The following is an 18872-nucleotide window of genomic DNA, read 5'->3' on the forward strand; positions in this document are numbered from 1 at the left end:
ATTGAATTCATGTATCTTGGTTATGATTTTTTTGTTCAGACATTTCATAAGTTAATTTATTAATTTATAATTTCCATTGACTAATTTTTGAATCATATGTTGATGAAATCATCTGCTCTGATTTTGGCTACTGCTTCAGAGCTTCTCAGCCTTTAGGCAAGGAACCAAATGCTTATCTCAACTATGATCAGTGATCAGTTTAGTTGATTTAACCTTTGAATACCACATACCTCAAAATGCAAGTGACAAATTATTAGGAATAAATTATAAAATGCAACGTTTGATCCTTTGAGCCATATAAATAGTATTTAAGAGGTTAAATAATGGAAAGGTTTTTTAATGAAGTCACTTCATACACAATTTCAAAAGAAACTTGTTGGCTGTGCACATATGGGACATATGTATATGTGCATATGCATATATAATGTGTGTATAATATAAAATATGTTTCTAATTTTATAAACAATAAAATCTAGATTTGAACAGAAGCCATAGACCCTGCTTTATAATATAAAAAACATGTGTTTCAGTGTAAGAAAATCTAAGGAAAGTCATAACTCTCAAACAATTGTACCTTTTAGAAAATGCTTTCAGGATTTTCCATGTTAAACCCATAATTCTGGTAAAATTATTGAATTTAGTAATAGGAAGCATTTGTTCATTGACTTCAAACTGTTAACAGAATTAATGAATTCACATTTCCTAAAAAGGTGTATGACTCTTATCTACTAAAGCAACAGCAGAAGATTAATGTTTACCACTGTTTGGGAATATGAAACAAATGTCAATATATTATAGGTTAAATCTGATGGGACCAAATCATCAACTTGAAGTTGTCAATGAACCTAGCAGCTAATGGCTTATGTGGTATGATATATTTTGTCTTTATTGCTTGCAGTTGTAAAGAAAACATAAAAGGTATTAATTTGGCTTCCTTCAGTAGCTGGCAGAATATTAGTCTGAGAGATTTTGAACACTGCTCTAATGATTTCCATGTTATAGATGTTTTTGTACAAAATATAGGTTATCTGTACAGATCCTAGCATGATTTAACATGATAAGATTGGTTTTCATTGTTAGCTTAGCTAAGCTTCCTTTAAAAGCTACCATCGACCTCTTGATTAATGGACTATTTTGCTCTGTTTTATGTTTAATAAGGGAAATGGGATTTTTCTAAGGTTGAAGGAAATTCTTCTTTATATGTTGATTTATGATTTTGTTAAACCAGAGTGCTATTTCTGCTTTATTAAAACAGTTGGTATAAGACAAATATGTTTTGCATCAGCAGTCAGTTAAGTCATCCCCTCAAAAATACTTTGTGTTAAATATGATTGATCTTAAGTTTATTGTTTTAAGAAAAGAAAGAACTTCTGCTTGAATAAAATATAATGTTTTTATTTAGAAATCTGCATTTAGCGTAAATAGGACATTGCACTAGTTCAGATTTGGTTGAAATCCTATCATGACCTCTCTCTCTCCTTCCCCCCCCCCCCTCCCCCAAAATTACATGTAATTAAAAAAAAGTTGTGCCTATCTATTCAGTAGCACCAATGTACTCTCCTATGAAGGACTGAAATTTGGTTCCCTTGTTTCCTAGGATGTTGAGAAGCACTGAGCTCAACCTCTTGGAAAAGAACAGCACAGTAATTAATTCTTGAATGTCCTTCCCATCAAATGTATGCAGCATTGTTAATGGGAATGGAGTAAATTATGTACAGACCTCCTTGGTGGGAAGGATGAGGGGACCATTTTGAGAATAGTATAGAATGGGACATCACAAAAGGGGGGGAAAAAGAGATCCAATATAGTTTATCTTCCACTCCCCTTGCTGCTCCCCCCCTTACTTCTTGCCCTCAAAAATCAGAGTTTTTACGCTAGTGATCCACATCTCGAATACTGATTCTCTGTTTTAGTCAAGAGGTCAAAGATCAAGTAATACTGTATTAGTAATTTAGATGAACTATTAATCCATTAACTACTTGGCATGCTCTGCTTCTTTTTAAATAACTTTTGATATTCCTCTAATAATTTCTCTGAAGAATCAGAATGCAAGTAGATCATTTTTTTCCATATGCATTTTACCTTCAGTGGTGCCATATATTGAGCCTCTTATGTAAGAATACTTGTCTAAGTGGGAAAAAGACATGAATTTTTTTGCTTATATCTGGGGCCCTATATTGGAGGAATTTTTAGAGGGATAAAGTCTGAGGGGAGGACATCTAGGAGGAAGTAAAATTCTCTTTTTAAATCAATATTGTGTCTTAATCCTGCATGCACAAGCTGTAACCCCACAGACACAGATGTAATTTTGCATGTGAGTAGTAGTCTTGTTGAAATAAATGACACTATTTATGTACATGTTTGCAGAATAGACACCTGATCCAGTATCTACTTCCATTGGCTTTAATATTTTCATTGATTTCAGTGAGTGTTTGACTGGCCTCTTTTCTTGTGGATTTCTTTGTATGAATGAGTACTAAAAATTATGTACATGTTTGAATTAATGTTACCTTGTATGTAATTCAAAATCCACAACCAGATTCTGATCTCAGTTGACTTCAAAGGTATTACTCTGAATTTATATCCCTATAATAGAAATTGGCATGTGATCAGTAGGATCTTGCTGCTATTTTAGTTAAATTATTGATTTAAACATTGACAAGTATTTTTAACTCCTCACTAAGGACTTAATATTTTTAATCCTCCTTTAAAAATATAAAATAAAGGGTGGGATAAAAGCTATGGAAAAAGGTCATCACTATTAACATTATTTTCATGATGATTTCTATTTTTAGACCGTTTAAAAAAATCTGGAATGCTATGTAGATTTGAAAATTTGATTTTAGGGTCCCTTTTCTTTTCTTTTCTTTTTCTTTTTCTTTTTCTTTTTCTTTTTCTTTTTCTTTTTCTTTTTCTTTTCTTTTCTTTTCTTTTCTTAGTGATTTTTAAAATGAACAAAAATAGTATGGCTGTTTCCAAGTTGAAGAGTTTAAAGATGTCAGTAGATTCATATTTGTCTTCTAGTACTTTTGTAAATTCAAAATGATTTTGTTTCTTAAACAGAATTTATAATATGGATGTATGTTTTTGGGGGCTGAAAAAGAAAATTATCTGCTCTTTATTCTATTTTTGTTTCTATTTTTATAATTGTGTTCCCTCTATTAAATCAGTATATTAACTTAATCAAGTCAGAAAACTCAGTTTTTTGCTATCTTTTGTTTTCTTTTAATGTATTATTTACTCAAGAAAGGAAACAGTTCTACTTTTAGTTCTTGCAGATAATGTTTTCATAACTTTTGGAAGGTTTAGTTCTCTTTATTGTTAATTTAAAATAATCCTATAGAACAATCTGTTTAAGTAATAGGTTTGTGAGTCAAACTGGCAAAATCCATGAAATGTAAAGTACAGATGTCCTTCAAGTCACTTCGATTTAATTGAGGGATAAATTACCTTACGGAAAGAATAGGTGGGAATGGTCCTGGGAGTTGTCAGCAACTTCCTTCTCCCACTCCCTGGCAAGGGTTTGGGGTGGGGTGGGGTGTGAGGAACTGGAACAGCAGCAGAACATAGAGTAACCTCTTCAAGTCATTATCTGAAAAGGGATGTGGATCCTCCCACTTAACAGGGCACCAAGCCCCAAATAGCTTCCCATGGTGGTAAGAGGCTCCTTGCGGTGGAGCCAGGTGGGAACCACTACTTCTTCATTTGCGGAGTGACTTCCACAGTTTGGACCCCAGTGAAGTAATTGGATTTGGCTTTTTTCTATTTCCATTAGGGACATTTTCTTCTCTCTGCTGGTTGACGGTTTGCTCCTCCCTCCTTTTTCATTATCTCTCTTGCTGCCAGCATTGCTCTCATTGGCACTTTTTTCTTTTTCCTATCCAGTTTCCTTTCTTTATTACCTAGCCCCTTACTCATGTTAACTCATCCCCTTGTGCCTTCCTCTGCCTCTGTAAAGGGTTGGCCAAACTGTGGCTCTTGAGTGGCTCTCTGACTGTTCAAGTACAGCTCGCAGAGCCTCCGATGGCCCTTTCCCCTGCCCACTTCTTTGCCTTCCAGACTGGGGTGGGGAGATTGGAGCTTCAGCCCAGTGGCAGGGTGGTGGGGCTAGAGAATTCTGCCCTCGAGGAGGGGGGGTCTCAGAGGGTCAGTAAGTTTGGCCACCCCAGATCTATAATGTATAGTTAAATAAAATAAAGTAGAACTAACATGACATGTGTCAACCATCACCCCAATCATTTTGTTCATGTATTGTTTCCCTTTCCCCTATGCTTTGTCTATCAGGACAGGGGTCTCTATCTTCCTTTGAGTTTATACAGAACTTGACAAAATGGGTCTCTGATTGAACCTTTCAACACTAACCCCATATAAATAATGGTAATATTGGAGTGTCAGCCTCAACTTTGAACATGTTGGGTGGAATCCTGCCTCCACTGAAATCAAAGAGAGTTTTACAGTTGACTTCAGTGGGGCCAGGATTTTACCTCGTGTTTGTTTAGTGTTGGTTAACAACTGTTTTTTGCGGTTTTTTTCTTTAATATCTAAATGTTGTGTATCTTGAGTGTAGGTAACTTCATTATTAATTTCCGTAAATAACATGGGCTTGATTTTCAGTTACTCTGAGGTCACTGATGGTATATAGGGGCCTTAAAGTGAGAGTAAATTACATTTAAAGCTCCTTTATGCTGCCAATATGGTAAATTAGTATTCATTTACATTGAGTGTAATTGAGAATTCAGTCTTGTATATTTTCCTTAAAAAATAATAATATCTGATTAACAGTGCTTTGTTTCCTTTTCATTTAGGTCGAGATTTAATATGCATACAGTCCATGGATGGGATGCTTATGTTGTTTGAACAGGAAAGCTATGCTTTTGGCCGATTTCTACCTGGTTTTCTTCTGCCTGGTCCGTTAACTTACAGCTCTCGAACAGATTCCTTCATTACAGTCTCTTCCTGTCAACAAGTTGAGAGCTACAAGTATGTGTAAATGTTAAATAAGTAAATTGTGGTTTCTTTTAGGGCGGCCGTCATATAACGTGTGAATATACCAAAGAGAAAATAGTCATGTTTTTGTGAAAGCATAAATAACTATAATATTGTATTTGCTTTTACTCATGTTGTACCACATACCTAATTTTTAAAAGAGGAAAGAACAGATGCCTTTCTTGGTGCTGTCAGCTGACACTCAGACTTGAATTGTTGTTGTCCGGCCATGCCAGAAGGAGGACAGGAGACACTGGATGTGGTTTAATTAGGCTGCAATTTTATTCCTAAATGTATGGGAGTGCCCAGCAGATAAAACTATACAGTGCAGGTAATTCCATAGTCATTTACATGTACCTGGGGGACTGCTGGCAGCTGTCCCCCTTACCGATCCTGTTCCCCAACCAAGCCACCTCTTGACCCTCACCCCCCTCAAATGAGGGTCAATGGGGCTATAAAGGTTGAATACATTTGGGGGTAGGGTTGACTCCCTGCCATACCAGTCCATAGGAGCCCCAACTCTGCCCCCACTCCAGTTTCCATTCCTTTTAAGAATACCTCCTTAAAATGGATTGGAAAAGGATTTAATCTGATCACTGTATCCATTCCACACAGGGTATCCGTGCTGGACATCTGCCCCAAGCTTACATAATGATTTGCATCATCATAGCCTAATCCCCCTTTAGTTCTTTGCTCCCTCAAGCCACCAACCCACTGTGGGGGAAAGCGAAAAAAACCCACCTTGCCTTTGCCTATTTGGTGGTGAAGGAAAAATTCCTTCCCAGCCCCCCTGAGAAAGGAGTGACTAGTGTAATGCCTGCAGCAGATCATGATGAAAATCTGGTATTTCAATTACTCCCAGGGTGGGAGGGTGGGTGCTGATTAGCCTGTCCAGGTGAAGAGTGCTTTCACTGCCCAGATGTGGGCATAAATAGTCCCCCTCTCTTCTGGTCACCTGCGGGGGGAATGGGTCAGTGTCCCTACACTGACCTGAAATAAGGTTATCTCCATGTTGGAGGTAACTCACTGGCTCTCTAGTGGCCTTTGAAAGGGCAACACACCTTCTCTGCCAAGCCCAACAAAGGTCCCTACTGCTTAATGTGTGGTGAAGTCATTCAGCTTTCATGCATTAACCTGGTCAGGTCTGAATGTGTCCTAGCTAGGAATAGTGTACATTTGATCAGAATGTACTGAGGTATAGATCATTCCTCTTAAAGTATGGAGAGAGACTGATGGGGAACAGTGTCATCTTTGGAGTGAGTTTCTTTCTAAATGAGTCAAAAGTAGGTGAAATTGATGGGTGAAGGAAGAAAGTGGGAGATTGTTGTGGGAAAGAGGAAAAACAATATGTTTTTGCTGTTTCACTGAGTATCGTCAATATACTTGGTGCTGTACAAAATACAGAAGAAGGCCCAGTCCTGCCTTAGGGAGTTAACAGTCAGTTAAACAGAATGGTTTAAAGATATAATACACCAGGTTACCAGAAGAATATTGGATATCAGTGCAGCAAGATAGCTTTTTTAGTGTTGGGTCATGTACAGAGGATGATCGCTGATTTTGTTATAGGCTGTGTTAAGGATGCAGTTGAATGAAGACAGGGTCAATCATTAGGGGGAGGAAGGGAGTTACAAATTCAAGGGCCATTATGTACAGAAGGCTTAAATAGAAGAGACTGTTTACAAAGGTAAAGGTTAAGAAGAAGGTTTGTGTAGCAAAGGGAATGAGGAAGAAATGAAAACAGAGTTTGTGTATAACCTTAATTGTGAGAATCAGAAGAGATGTAATAATTTCATTGGTCTTAGTTGATGTTACTATTATGAATTCAAGTTTCCAAGCAACATATCACTGGGCTAAATAAAAGGGGTTTCTTACGGATGTGTTGGCCTCATGGTTCTATTTAAGAATGAAGTAGGCATCTATGAATCTATTTAGAAAGCAACAAGCAACTATTGTGTGAATCTCAAGGGTCCTTGTACTTCAGCTCTCAATATTTAGTTTTGAGTGGTAACAATTCAGTACAGCTTTATTTCCCCCCACCCCCATAAGTGACAGCATACCTTATTTAGACAACTACCAAAGAATCTATTATTCAAAAGCCCTTCGAAATTTGACAATGATCAGAGCCAGGCAGAAGTCAATTTAAGCAGTATATCATTGAGCCACACTGCTTGTCCAAGCTCACAATAACGGTCTGCTCAGTGGAGATGACTGATTAGCAATATAGCTACTGGTAATACATTTTAAAATATATATGTTTTGTTCAAGTCTGCCAAAAAGTTAAGGAATGCTTTGAAGCTGTGCCATTCAGCTTTCCGAACATGCTCATGCCAAGTAAACATCTTAGTAGCATTACCCCAATTAACAGTACAAACCTGTGGTTGCCAAGTGCCAGTCTCCACCCTGACTTCTGTGCAAATGAATTCACTGCACACAGATGTTTGTGTTAAAATCCTCTAGCCTCTACTTCAGCTTTTTAACCAGAGTTAATTCGTATTTGTTTAAATATTAACAGGTTACCAAGTCTTTGGGGTTTAACTATGCAGTTGTTGTGGGCACCAATTTGCCTACATCTGTGCCATAATCCATTAGGAACATGGTACCATACCAACAAATTTCTGTCCTGACTTTTGCCCATGGAGGGAGTTATACATGCTACTGCTTTAATTATATTCAAGTAGGACCCATAGACCCCACTCAAGATAGAAGCCACATTGTGCTGAGTCCCTTCCCTGGGGAGCTCACAAACTAAGTGATATAAGATCCAACAATAGACTGGGCATATAGATATAACATACAGATAAATGTACATGGTCATGATTGACACAGTATTATTAGCTACTCTTTTGCATCTGTTTGCATATTAGTGGGAGTGCCTTTAATTAGTGCCAAGTATTGAAGCCTGTCCCTACCAAAGATGTTGTGGGCATATTCCTAGATGCCTATTTCTGAGACCAAGCTTAGATATGGAATACTAGGCTAAGAGGATTACCCTTAAGAATAGACAACAGAACAAAATTAGATCTTTATTTATACATAGCTGATGAATACTGTTCATAAGTGTAACACTCTATCTACCTGCCATGTGCTGATAGTGTGAATGGTAGCATTCAGAGTGCCTTCTTGCCTGCAGGCTAGATATCATGTGTGCTCAAGAACTACATCAGTTCTAAATGAAATTGTGCCATATTTTGCAGGCGTAAGCCCATCATAGCTGACAATATCCTTTTTATTGCCATCATAAAGTGCTAGAGAATCAGCAATTGAACCCTTTCACATGAATACATAGACTACAAAACAGGTATTCTTCAGTGCCAATGTAATTTGTTGAGAAACGGAGATGAAGTATGCTCCTTTTTGCTCTGAGATCATCGACTGATATGGTAATGGCCATGTAGCATCCTAATAAGTGCGTAGTGAAGCTCAGGAGTAGCACATCTCTATAACATTAAAAATAAGCTACCATGAAGGTTCCTTAAACAATAGATGTTGCCATCCATTTAACAAATATTGCTAAGGCCTTGAAATGGCACCTGGAGAGAGAGGATGCAAATAGAGCAGTGCAGTTCCTCTGTGAGTGTTGCTCAACTCTCACCTTTCCAGCCTTCTACATCCAATAACTCCCTTTTATAGATTGGGAAATGCAGCCAGTGTTAAATAAATAACTAATATTTTATATTGCGTGGTAACAAGAGGCTTACTCAATGACGTGCCCTGCCCCCAAAAATTACAATTTAAGCTCATAAGTAACAGGTGGGAATGAGACAAACAGGACCGAGGAGATGAGGTAACAGGAATAATAGGATGCGTACAATTTTTAGTCAGGAGCACTGATCTCAGCAGAATGCCATAACTAACAGACAGAAGAGCGAGTAATTATGGAAGAGCGAAGCCCTTTCTTAACCAAGATGGCATAACATGAGTGTTTTACTCTTCTAATGGAGGCCCTGGCTACTAGTTGGTAAACTGTGGTTATATCTGAAAGACAAAATACTTGGAACTGATTTCAAGTCTGTGAAACAAATAGTCTCTGTCTTTAAAGCTTCAGCCAGTGGCAATATGTCTCTGGTTCTAGATTATTCTGCAGGCCACCATGTAGGAAATGGTGTAATTCTTCTGGATACTTTACAGTAAACAGCCTGTGACTTGCTGATTTTTGCATCAGTGCTTGGTGCAGTATTTATTCTGCAATTTAGACCCAGAAACAGCATTCCTCAGGGATGTCTGACTATTAGAAGACCTAGTTAGAGAGCCCTCTGTCTTTATTGTGATGCTTCATTGTATCTAAGAAGAAATGAATGCCATGCCATCAGATCTCTATTTTCTGGGTTGCATGTTGGAACTGTGGATATTGACTGAGTATGCTTTAGGGTGCTGAAGTCAGCTGGAAAGCAAAATGCATGTTCCCAAATAATGAAAATTTAAGGACTCAGGCAGTGATTGGAGTTTACTTTGGGTAATTTCCTCTCCCTCTCCCCCATTCAGTGTGTTGACGTTTTTTTGTCTTATCATTGGGGATCCTGGGCTTCTTGACTTTTGAATCTAGCTCAATACTGAGAAGTGTTAAGGATTGCTGGCCTTTCCTGTCTGAGAGGGATGCATAATCTGGCAGCTGAGTGCTAGCAGGTATGACGCTGGCAGATGGAGTACTAGCTCTGGCCAAGGGCTAGGCATCAGCTAAGAACTGACAAACTCACAGCTGGAAGCCAGGCCGATTCACTTGTGCATTAGTATAGATCAAAGTGATCATTAAATGTATAAGAATGTAGTTGTAGCTGTGTTGTTCCCAGGATATTAGAGAGACACGGTGGGGAAGCTCTGTGTGGTTCAAAGGTTTGTCTCTCTCACCAACAGAAGTTGATCCAATAAAAGATATTACCTCACCCACCTTGTCTCTCTAAGAATGCATTTGGTGTTTAAACTTCATGAAAACTAATGGGATGCTGCATGCATTGTCTTCACTTATCTGAATCCTGTTAGAATGTAATAGAAAACATTTACATTGTACTTACCCCTGTAACTAAATAACCCATCAACTGAGAAATAACTCTTGTATAATGCAAATGAAGAACTTTAACAGGAAAGTGCTAATTCTTAGCATTTGAAGGCAAGTGGTCATTGTGTGTGATGATCAGAGGTCAAAAACTCTAAATGCATTCCTCTCTCTCCGCCATCAGAGAAAGAGCCCAGGTGGGTAGTGACCATGTCAGCTTGTTTTCTGGGAGAAGAAGCTATAAGTATGGACACACAGAAAAATTCATCGTCTTTGGACTGAGGGCAGATATAGGCCTGCATAACTTTTATTACTGTTGATAATGAATGAGTCAGAAGAAAGAAGCCAGCTTGACTCAGTTTGATGGGCTGGCTGTTATAAAATGAAACAAAAGATCTTTTTACTTGTAATCTAAGCATTGTTTTATAAAGGAAAAATATACCTATACAACCTTTCCAGTGTCATTTTTACAGAGGCACGTTTCAGAGTAGAACCATTCACCTCTCAAACATGTCTCTAAGGTAGGCAAATGTTCTCCCACTAATATTATACTCTATCTCAGCTTTAGGTTTTTTTTGTTTGTTTTTTTTAAATTAGAGATGATCTGAAATGAGGAAAGTTTATACGTTTTCTCACTGAGCTAAGGTCCTGTTTGCACAGTCCTGTAATAAATTGCATCTTGCCTCTGTCTTGTTTATAACATCCACCTCTAACATTTAATTTAAACAAATAAAATATCTGTGAACTTTTTTTGTGGGAAAAAGTTAATATAAAGTTAAAAAATTGAAATCTTCCGCAACTACCAGATAAGGATCTCTCCTGAAGGTAAAAAATCTGAATCTGACAGCATGTTTTAATACTACTTTTGAATCCATTATCTAGATACTATACTTCAGTGCATATGCTCTGTAAGAATTTTGATATGAATGGATACATTGTACAGTAAGTTTTCTGACAGCATTATTGGATTCTCCTTTTGCCCATAACCTTTATAGTTCAAGATTTTTAAAAATGTGATGTAAAACTGATAAAATGGAAAGAGATACTATCTGTACTTTTTATAACAGGTACCAAGTGCTGGCCTTTGCAACAGACGCTGATGAAAGACAGGAGACAGAGCAGCAAAAACTGAGTTCTGGAAAAAGGCTTGTTGTAAGACCTGTTTATTTTACATAAACTATACCATGCAGTGCATAGGTATTAAAAGGAGGGAAGACTAGCTGGCAAATTGAAATATTGTCTTGTCAGTATGGGTCAGAGCTAGCTTCCATTAAAGCCAATGAAAAGACTTAAGTAGATTTTATTGTGATTTGGATTGGGACCTAAATATTCACTGAACTCTCTGTTTTAAGAAAGGAGAAATTAACATAAAAGAAAGAGTTAATTCCATCTATTAAGATGGAATGTGTTGAAATATGGGTAAATGAAATTTTGCTTAAATTTTAAATCTTTTTATGACTAGTTTGTTTGATTTCTAAAATGTATCTAGTTACAGTTGGGGGCTTGTGTGTTGTTAAATAGAACACTATTTGTATGGGGAAACAATATTTCCTCAAATAGCCAGCACAACCACCCACTGGAACCACCGTTGTAGTGAAAAACCTGGGAAATTAATGTCTCTTACATCAGGTCCTAAGGCTAATATACTCAGGCTGTTTTGGGCCAATGCCAGAAAGGAATTTCAGCCACAGTGGTACTGCACTGACAATTGCTTGATTATTTAAAATACTTCAGAAAATGCTATTCTAAGTAGTCCAGCTGTCTTCATCTTCCATTGCGGCGCGTGGGGAGAGAGGTGATCTCTGAAAGAGTCAGAACTCAACCCTTTTCGTACTGTATAAATCAAAGTTAACACCTTGAATTACACATGGAAGCAAGTAGAGAACCCATGCAGCTCTTGGGTAACAAGTCTGTATGTTCCCTTTGACTAACGCTACTAAGCCAGGTGATGATTGTATTCTATAGTATGTGTAGCATCAAAGAACAGTCTTCAAATGTAACCCCACTTAGAGTGGATTGCAGTATACTTTACCATAAATGATAACAGCTGATAATATGTACAAATACCCACACAGGGGGAAAAAATGCATAGCTAATGAAATTGATTCTGTCTGTGAAAAGAAAATGAAAGAATATTATGTCCAGATTGCGAAAGATGTCATCCAAGAATTCAGAGAAAAGTACAAGAAGATCTTTTTTGTCTAAGACAACAAAAATAGGACAGAAAGCAAAGAGAACGGCCCATGTTCACTTATCCTAAATTTCTGATGGATGGGTGTCCAGAACTCTGTCTAAATCATGTTGAGAAAGGACTAATGCCTAACACAATTGCGGACCTCGTCTACACTCAGGGTTAACCTCAATTCAGCAATTGGTGGTCAGCAATAGGTGGTGGTGTCCTCGACAAAGACATGAGGGATTTGCACCCTTAAATTAAGAACAAACAATACTAAGCATTAACTAACTATATCAGTGCAAATCCTGCATGTTCTTTTGTAGGCTTGGAGTACAACTACACGGATTGTTGAAATGGGGGTGAGTGTAGACAAAAGCCCTAAACTGCACTGTGAGTGTTCAAAAATTCTTCTGTAACCAACATCAACCTTTGTTGAAAAGTTCCGGAGGGGTAGCCGTGTTAGTCTGTATACAGCAAAAACAGCGTGAGTTCTGTAGCACTTTAAAAACTAACAAATTTAATTTCTGCAGGCATGAGCTTTCGTGCCTGCAGAAATGAAATTTGTTAGTTTTTAAAGTGCTACAGAACTCTCATTGTTTTTATCAATCTTTGTGTTACTTGACTGAAAAAGGAGGTTTGGTGCCACAGCTTCCTGATAGCACTTGATAGAACTTTCAGAAAGATTATGAATTTATCTTTGATCCCTCTAAATAGGCATGTTGAAATTTGTGTTGAACGCAGAGTCATACAAACACATTTTACCAATGCAGGACTGTAAATGAAACTAGACACCTAAACTTATAAAAGGAACTGAAGGATGTATAGGGAGGAATTTCTGATCATTCTAGCATTGGAGTCTTACTGGAAATCTGAATCCATCAAATTAACAACCAAGAACTGGCTGCACAGGACAAAAAGAAAAAATTCAGACACATTATGGAATCTTTCTGTTATCTAGGTAATATGATGGATATCAGTTGATCCCAGAACAGGAAGAATTTACTGAAAAGTGGATGATGAAACATAATCCTGATTTTTTTATTCATTTTTAGCATTTTAAAATGGAAGATGCAGGTTTTTACCTCAACTCTACCAGTATGTTTGTGGAGGAGGTTATTTCTCAGTTTTTTAATCACAACAGTAGAAAATTGTGATTCAAAACAACAGAACCAAAGAACAGTTGAACTGAGAATTTTATCAGTTTTAGAGCCCAGCAGTCCTGTTAAACCAGTTTGACATCAGTCAAGTGTTTGTGTAACACATTTGGATTGGTTTGTTTATAACTCTGCATAGGAGCTGACAAACAAATTGATGAAACGTATCAGTACCTAAGGGCAGACACAAAGGGGGTGGTAGACTTTAACTAGTTAATAGAATGGGGTGGATGAGGGAGCAAAGGAGGGGGTTTGTTATATATCCAGATTTCAAAGCTTTTTTATTTTAAACAATGTGTGCATTTTCATTTTTGAAGATTAAATATGATTACAGAATGAATTGTATAGCATGTGTTTATGGTTCAGTTCATAAAATGTTTGTGGGCTGATTTCTTTCTATCCCCCCAACAGTGTTTTCTTTTTTGGAATCAGGAAAATCACAACATCCCTGAAAATAATATGCATCTAAAATATAGAACATTTTACATCTCCCTACCCCCTCAACTGATTTTATCTTTTCATTTCCATTGCTGAAAGTTCATTTAGTTTGATGTAGACTGAACCTTCTTCTAAAGCCTTTTATTATGCTGTTAACTGATCTTTAATTATGTTTTCTTTTTTGAAGATGGATTGGGTTTTAAACATTGGAGAGCAAGCACTCGATATATGCGTTGTGTCCTTTAATCAGACTTCCTCTGTTTTTGTGCTTGGTGAGAGAAATTTCTTCTGCCTTAAGGATAATGGGCAAATTCGATTCATGAAAAAACTTGATTTCAGTCCAAGTTGTTTCCTTCCTTATTGTACAGGTTTGTAAAACAAAAAATTTCAGCTTGGAATCTTTGACATAGTTGTACTTAAAACTAAGAATTTTTTTCACTAGGAAGATACATTTTTTTGAATATATTGTGGATTAATATAAAGCTTATGTAGAATTCAAATTGTACCTTACATTTTGTAACTGAAGTGGATACTTTTTCAGAGAACAGAGTAAAATATGGGTTCTACTTGTTACTTTTTCTTGTAAGTCACTTATGGATAAATATAAAGAACAAAATTCTGCCTGGATTCAAGTATGAGATACCTAAAGTGGGGGTAGAAGAGAGGTAAAGTTTACCAAGGTTAAGGTATTCGAGCACATGACATGGTGTCTCAGGGCAGCTGAGAGCAATTAATTTTTCAGGGCTTCAGATGCAGCAAGAATGCAAGAAGGTGAGAGGTGGTGTAAGGATAAATGCTTATGAGGTGTTCTGATTTTGTGGTTGATTGGTATAAAGCTTGCCTGACAAATTGATAAGGACCAGAATTAATAATGTATTATAGAATCATAGAATATTAAGATTGGAAGGAACCTCAGGAGGTCAATCTTTAGTTCCATTTTGGTACCAGAATAGTACAGAAAAAAATTTAACATCTTATATTAAATTAGTTAATTTAAACTTTGCAAACACTCACAATCATCTTTATTTTACTTTCTGTAATTTCTTGTTTAAACATGTGATAGTCAATTTGTTATTAAAATTACTTAACCAATGAGTATATGTTGTGCCACATGTCTACCCCAGCGTACTCATGGCCATGATGACAAATATATGATATTTTACTTATGTCAAATTACTTGCCATGAGAGGCTAGTAGTATGGTATGTGAAATAGGTGTAATGCAGGCCTCAGTTTGTATTCTGGCCCTTTTTGGGGGTATTCTGGAACATCTGGTACTAATATTTATGAGTGATAGTTTTGTAAGTACCAGAAATGTGTCCAGCACTTCTTTTTTTAGAATTCACACACTGATGTAACTGTAATTGGTATTCATGATTAATCGCATATATTTTTAGTTATTGTCCATGTAACTTTCTTGATTTTTGACTGCTTAATATTCTATAAATAAAAAGGAAAAATATATTCACAAATATGCAATAGTGGCTTCCAAAAAAAAAAAAAAAAAAAAAAAAGCAAAATGGTGTGAACATCAAAGGAAAACACTTGCTCATGAAAACATCTGTTGTCTTAAAACTGTTTTTATATCTTCCACAGTGTCTGAAGGAACAATAAATACTCTGGTTGGAAACCATAATAACATGTTGCATGTTTATCAGGATGTGACATTGAAGTGGGCCACTCAGCTTCCCCATATTCCTGTAGCAGTCAAAGTGGGCAATTTACAGTAAGTAACTTTGTAAAAATTTCATTTTTTCAGATTTGTTTCAGCAAAGAAATATACACATCTACAAATGCTAGTAAGCAATTCTATAGTATTTAACAAAAAAGGTAGCTTATAAAAGGAAAACATATAGTTTTGGGTATGTTGTATGGTATATTCACTGGACCAATTTATGCTGTTACTCTGATACATTTGGAATAATTCCATTAAAGTATTAGTATTACTTTGGATTTACACTGGTGTAAGTAAAGGCAAAACTTGGCCTCTATGTGTCTGACAAAATAGCTTCTTCTATGAAAGAATGAAAGATAGGTCAACAATTTCAAGAGAGCACTTCAGTCTAAGAAGATCTTCTCTGAGACAAGAAAATAGGAAATCTATATGGGAATTTGTTCATCATTACCAGTCTAATTGCAGCCAAATTCCAGAGGCTCTTGTTGAAACAGATTATTGTACTCTAAAGCTAGTTTTGAAGTTAGTAGTCTGTTTAAATTCTTCAAACTTGCATCCACAGCAAGGAAAAAAACGGAGACACTATTGTGTGTATTCGTTCCTTGTCACAGACACACAGCAAGCACAATGCAAGAAAATTAGACAAGATTGTTGAGTAGCCATATTTCTTTACTTGTTTTTTACGAGTGCAGAGGCTCACAATCAAGGAAAATGCAAAGTCTGACTAACTAGTTTTGTCATTAAGATTAAAATACATTAAGACTGGGGGTCTGTGAGGAGGACTACAGAAGCTTTTTGTTTTCTTCCAATGGTTATCTAATGATTTTCGAATAAATGAAAATTACAAAATTAACTTATTTGGGTCAACATGAGTACAAATTGTGATCTTTTTCATCTGGTGAGTCCTAGGTGTAAAAAGATCACTAAGTATCCTACTGGACCATTCAATGTAAAACAAAAAAGTAAGGCAATAATACAGCATATGCCAGAGTAGTTTGTGTCTGAAACTTTTGAAGTCTGGGATGAAAATCTCAATCTGATAAGAAATACACAAAGCCCTTAAACATTTATTTTTATGACAGGAAATTAGGTTAACATTTTGAAACCAGAATACAGCATAGACAGTTATTTATGTGCATATACATTTTATCCAAATGTTTGTTTTAATTGTGGTTGGAAGAAATTAGTGCAATTTTTTTCACTTTTTTTGCTAATTTTTGGGTCTATTTCATGGATTTTGAACCCTCAAGATTTTGCTTTTAGTGAATATTTAGTGAATTTTAGTTTAGTGAATATTTGAGGACCCAATAATTTTTCCCAGGTTGTCTTGCCAAGTACACCTTCATCTCAATATTTTATAATTTTGCAATTTCCTATATTCAAAATTTCCATGCCTGTCATCTTTCTTGGTATTGTTTTTATGGAGAGAAGAGGAAAGTATACAGCAACAGTCACATGCGCCCATTTATACATAGATATGAGAATATGCACATATGGACATAAGTTCAGGCAGGGATAGAAGTTGGGGGCATATGCACTTTGATTCCACTTCCAGAAGCAGCATAAGATCTGTACCAGATTTTTTGACCCCAAGATCTTTATTGGGTAAAGGATTTAACTGAAGCATGGACATCTAAGGATACACAATGGTATTATCTGTTGCCAGATCTTTTCCTTGAGTGGAAGCAGGAAGTGGTCCAAATGAGAGTTGACTTTGGTTGCTTTGGAGCTGTTCTCAAACTGACTAGACGCTTGATGGACCCTTAGCAAGCCATAGATTATTAGTAATTCTGACTGCTCAACAGGGGCAACAGATTGATTGGGTGCCCTTTGAGGTGGAAGCAGTTGGCACCTTTGCTGCTCCCATTACTGCCCTTACACCTTATTCCTAGCACTACATAACAAAACTGTCTAGTAATTCCTGTAGTCATTTATTCTTGTATTTTTTACTTAGAACAAGTAAAACGTGTACTTCTTTTTAGACTGTTCAGTAGCCGCACAGACCCAGGCCTTATCTCATACATATGACTATAATTTGGGCCTGACACTGCAAACATTTAGGCACATACATAAGTTAATGGAGCTGCTCATTTGAGTAAAATTATGCATGTGCTTAAAGCACCAGTTCAACAAAGCACGTACTTAAATTCTTTGCTGAATTGAGGTGTAGGCATCTGCAGGATTGAGGTCTGAGTTTGAAACTGAATTGTAGCCTAGCAATTTGACTAGCATGTTTTTATGGAAATTTTTAATCAAAATACTATAGTTCAAAACTATGAAGTTTAACCATCAGTTAAAAAATCAAATATGCTGGATTTTATGGAGTTTCAGCTTCCAATAATTTTTTAAAAGAAAATTAAAATGTGTGATTAATTTATGAATGAGAAAATGTAAATGTGGTTCAGATTCAAAGTTAAAGTTCTGACTTGTTCTCTACTGCAAAAATATAGTGGACTGTGTGGTTCAGTGAATGCATTGTGCGCAGCTGTATGTCTACAAACACCAGAAAAGCAACAGGAACTGAAGTTAATGAGAAAAATATGAAGAAAGATTATAGTTGAATGGAAGTAGAAAAGATGTAAAAATGCAATCAAATAACGGGTAGTAGTGGGTGGAGTTAAAAATAAAAGCCCCACTTATTCAGTTTCTACAGCCATCCAGATGCTAGAAAATACTTTGTTCTCCACTCCAGCCCATCTGTTATTCCTTATTATAACTGACATCACTACAACTACCACAACTGCTAAAGCATCACCATATAAAAATGGCAAAACTTAACACTTACTACACAATTTTATGGAAAGAAAACTGCAGGAATCAAAGTCTATACTTTGCTGAAAGATTTTCCTTTTTTTTGCATGGTGCTCTAACAGAAGTGATGCCAGTTATGACACACAGTATGAACTGAATGGCTATATTTTTAAATTTGAGTATACTGTAAGAATATGTGGCCTGGTCTGAGAAGTTAAACACAAAAAATTTTAAAAGCTTTCTGTACACTTACAACTTATTCCACTTTAAGGAAATGTTTGCTAGGAAAGAAGAAAATGATTTTTATTTTTCATCATTAAATTACCACCTCGCTGGCTAGAGATGGCAGTACAAAATATTGCCATTTTAAAAGGCCACTTTGAAGAGATTATTGTTTATAGCGCTACAAAATATGTGGTGTGATTATATTTCTTTACCTCAGTAGGGCTCTGAGCCTGCAGAAAATTACATATGTCCTAACTTTACACACTGAATTCTCTCATCTGAGGACTTTCTAGAGAGCTGGAAGACTTGAATGGGACCACTTGCAGTATGTAAAGAAGAGCATGCCATTATTCCCAACTCTCCTGATTAATTTGTTTCTGTGGTTAAGGAATTCTTTGGCTAAACCTGTGTTCCTTTCTTTTCTGCCATGCTGGCCCCAAAAGCATTGAACTAGAATCCCAGAGAACCCACAGCCTAG

General features: G+C 36.5%; 1 protein-coding gene across 7 annotated transcripts in view; it reads left to right on the top strand.

Annotated features, from left to right (window-relative positions):
- Window positions 1–18872, top strand: part of BBS9 (Bardet-Biedl syndrome 9) — a 417433-nt gene that overhangs the window by 43719 nt on the left and 354842 nt on the right. For all 7 annotated transcript variants that reach the window (XM_067562493.1, XM_067562496.1, XM_067562494.1 and 4 more), the window contains 4 exons: window positions 4806–4980; window positions 11044–11128; window positions 13932–14112; window positions 15340–15469. In XM_067562493.1, the coding sequence (XP_067418594.1) occupies window positions 4806–4980; window positions 11044–11128; window positions 13932–14112; window positions 15340–15469 (571 nt within the window). The remainder of the gene's footprint in view (window positions 1–4805; window positions 4981–11043; window positions 11129–13931; window positions 14113–15339; window positions 15470–18872) is intronic.

The sequence above is a fragment of the Emydura macquarii genome, unplaced genomic scaffold (genome assembly GCF_026122565.2).
Source record: "Emydura macquarii macquarii isolate MOO-44397 ecotype Brisbane River unplaced genomic scaffold, CSIRO-AGI_Emac_v2 contig_2432, whole genome shotgun sequence".
Classification (NCBI taxonomy): Eukaryota; Metazoa; Chordata; order Testudines; family Chelidae; genus Emydura; species Emydura macquarii.